We start from the raw sequence: 3,338 nt of genomic DNA on the forward strand, positions 1-3,338 counted from the left end.
AGACGAGATTCATGTTTGCGGATGCAGGGGCGTGAGTAGGAGTGTAGCCGTGTAGGACGGTCTCAGCGGGGCCCACAGCCACGCGGCATACCGTAGCAGGCGGGGAATCTGGCCGAGATATTCCGGAAGAGAAATTGCCGAACAGTGGAAGCTCGAGAATTTTCCTTCTCTTTCTTATTTTATTTGCTGACCATAGAAAATTCGATAATATCGTTTATTTTTTCCCTATATAAACGCTCCTCGCCTCTCATGCAATTCTCGCTCACTCCCCAATCCTTTCTCTTTCTTCAATCCCCGCCGTTAGGTTTCCGTCCTCTGTAAGGTCCATCTCCTATTCCAATACATCCCCTATTCCTATTCTTATACCGGCCGGATCCGGGGCTATCGGGGTCTCGAATCGGCGATCTCCGCCGGCTTCTTCTCTCTTTTCCCCGCTTCCGATCGATCTCATCGCCGCCGTCTTCTCCTGAGCGTCCGGCGTGGGGATATCCGGATCTGTTAGGAGCGATCTAGGGTTCCTCTCCCCGATTCCATCCCTCTCCTGCTTCGTTTGGGGGGGTAGCCGGGGCTCCGGCCTCGGCGGCTTTCAAAGCCCCCTGCTTCACATCGGGATCTGATCAAACCCTAACTTTTTTTTCAAAATTTTTTGATTCTTTTTCAATCGCGATCGGGAAGAGATGCCGTCGCTAGCCTGCGTAGATGCTGCAGTTGTTCCGCCTCCTCGATACAGCTTCTTCGGATTCGATGGCTCTCTTCCCGAGCCGGGAGCATTTCCCGGCGGCACTCCGGCGTCGGCGATCGACGACCGCTGCCTGACCTCCCCCTGGTCGACTGATCTCTCGGCTGCTCTGTACAAGATTGACGGCTGGGGCGCCCCGTACTTCACCGTCAACGCCGCTGGCAACATCGCCGTCAGGCCTCACGGCGTGACCACGCGTCCCCCGCAAGAGATCGATCTCATGAAGGTCGTCAAGAAGGCATTGGATTCCAAATCCAAGGGAGGGCTCGGCCTCCAGCTTCCTCTGATCGTTCGCCTCCCTGATGTCCTCAAGAACAGGCTCGAATCGCTCCATTCTGCCTTCGATTTCGCCGTCAGATCCAATGGATACGAATCCCACTACCAAGGTGTCTACCCGGTCAAGTGTAACCAAGATCGCTACATCGTCGAGGACGTCGTGGAGTTTGGTCTGCCGTTTCGATTTGGCCTCGAGGCCGGATCGAAGCCGGAGCTCCTCCTCGCCATGAGCTGCCTCGCAAGGGGTAGCTCTGAGGCGTTCCTCATCTGCAATGGCTTCAAGGATGACGAGTACGTGTCCCTGGCTCTCATGGCCCGTGCCATGGATCTCAACACCGTCATCGTCCTCGAGCAAGAAGAGGAGCTCGACACCGTTGTGGAAGCCAGCCGAAGGCTTGGTATTCGCCCGGTGATCGGACTCCGCGCCAAGCTCCGCACCAAGCACTCCGGCCACTTCGGCTCCACCTCCGGCGAGAAGGGCAAGTTCGGGCTTACCACCGCTCAGATCTTATCAGTAGCCGGAAAACTGCGGCGCCTTGAGATGCTTGACTGCCTTCAGCTCCTACACTTCCACATCGGCTCGCAGATCCCATCCACTGCTCTGCTCGCAGACGGCGTCTGTGAGGCCGCACAGATCTACTGCGAGTTGGCTAGGCTTGGCGCTGGGATGCGCGTGATCGACGTCGGGGGTGGGCTTGGCATCGACTACGATGGCTCGCACTCGAGCGATTCAGACATGTCCGTCGGCTACAGCCTCGATGAATACGCCGCTACCGTAGTCCAGGCCGTCCGGTACACCTGCGATCAGAAGGGCGTCCGCCACCCGGTTCTCTGCAGCGAGAGCGGCCGAGCATTAGTCTCCCACCAATCTGTTCTAATCTTCGAGGCCGTCTCCGCCACCGTCCCTGTCACCAAGGAACTCGGGCCAAACCTTCGGTACTTTCTTGATGATCTTACCGATGACACTCGCACTGATTACTGCAATCTGATGGCAGCCGCCTTCCGCGGTGAGTACGAGTCGTGCACTGTCTACGCCGAGCAGCTGAAGCGGCACTGTGTGGAGCAGTTCAAGGAGGGTGTACTCGGGCTCGAGCACCTGGCTGCGGTGGACGGGCTTTGCGATGTTCTTGCGAGGGAGATGGGCGCGGCCGACCCCGTGAGGACTTACCATGTCAATTTATCCCTCTTCACTTCGATTCCGGACTTCTGGGCTATCGGGCAGCAATTCCCTATCGTTCCCATCCATCGCCTGGACCAGAGGCCGGGGGTAAATGGGGTCTTATCCGATCTCACCTGCGATAGCGACGGGAAAGTGGATAGGTTTATCGGTGGGCGGTCAAGTCTTCCTCTCCATGAACTAAGCAGCGGCGGAGGCGGCGGGTATTATCTCGGGATGTTCCTGGGCGGGGCGTACCAGGAGGCACTCGGTGGGCTGCACAACCTATTCGGGGGGCCGAGCGTCGTTCGCGTCTCGCAGAGCGACGGCCCACACTGCTTCGCGGTGACGCGGGCAATGCCAGGGCCATCGTGCGCGGACGTCTTGCGCGCGATGCAGCACGAGCCCGAGCTCATGTTCGACGCACTCAAGCGCCGCGCCATGGAGTTCGACGCCAACAGTGCCGTGGCTTGCTCCATCGCCCGTGCCTTCGATTCGATGCCTTACCTCATCTGCGGCGGCTCCCACGCGAGCGAGTTGATCAGCAGCGATTCTGATGGCTCGACTAGTGGAACGGAGGAAGAGGAAGGTGGAGGCGGGTTCGAGGACGAGGAGTGGGAATCCATTCGGTATCTGAGCGTCTGAGGCAAATCCACCACAGCCTGCCTCTCGGTCAGCTTCATCGGTCGGATAGGTCGTCGTCGTCGTCGTTAATGTCGTTAATGTCGTCGGAGTGTTTCGCGTTATCTTTATCTCTCGGTATCTTTTGTTTCCTTCTGCTTTGTAGTCTTAAATGTAGTTTGTTTTCTGTTTCATGTATGAAGAGGCAGGACGTCTCTTCTTTTGTTCCTACCCTTTTTATTATTAAGAGGGACTATTAAAACGGAATTCGGTTGGTGTTTGTGTTCTTGTTGCTGTTCGCTCTATTATCGCCAATTGTTCATTTCATTCGGTAGGGATAAAAATCTTTCAATATTGTGATTGCAAAACGAAGGAGAGGTCAACTAGACTTTGAAAATGCTCTATGCCTATTCGTTTTATTCGGTAGGGACAGAATCTTTGAATTTTGTGATTGCAAAAATAAAAGAGAGGTCAACTTGACTCCAAAAAGTGGACGGGGATGGTGAATGGTGATGTAGTGAAGTGAATTTTGGTAGTTTCCGAGCA

At 55.7% G+C, this 3,338-nt stretch overlaps 1 protein-coding gene across 1 annotated transcript; it reads left to right on the top strand.

Annotated features, from left to right (window-relative positions):
• Positions 1-254: 254 nt before the first annotated feature.
• LOC140769708 (arginine decarboxylase-like) lies at positions 255-3,078 on the top strand. Its single transcript, XM_073110536.1, has one exon. It carries the CDS (start codon positions 678-680, stop codon positions 2,814-2,816), a length of 2,139 nt encoding a protein of 712 aa, XP_072966637.1. The 5' UTR covers positions 255-677; the 3' UTR covers positions 2,817-3,078.
• Positions 3,079-3,338: the final 260 nt, after the last annotated feature.

The sequence above is a fragment of the Typha angustifolia genome, chromosome 11 (assembly GCF_048772165.1).
Source record: "Typha angustifolia cultivar Huaian chromosome 11, ASM4877216v1, whole genome shotgun sequence".
NCBI lineage: Eukaryota > Viridiplantae > Streptophyta > Magnoliopsida > Poales > Typhaceae > Typha > Typha angustifolia.

What these genes read in the sequence shown, in the direction of transcription:
- LOC140769708 (XM_073110536.1), top strand. Translation starts at nt 678, where the DNA reads ATGCCGTCGCTAGCCTGCGTAGATGCTGCAGTTGTTCCGCCTCCTCGA.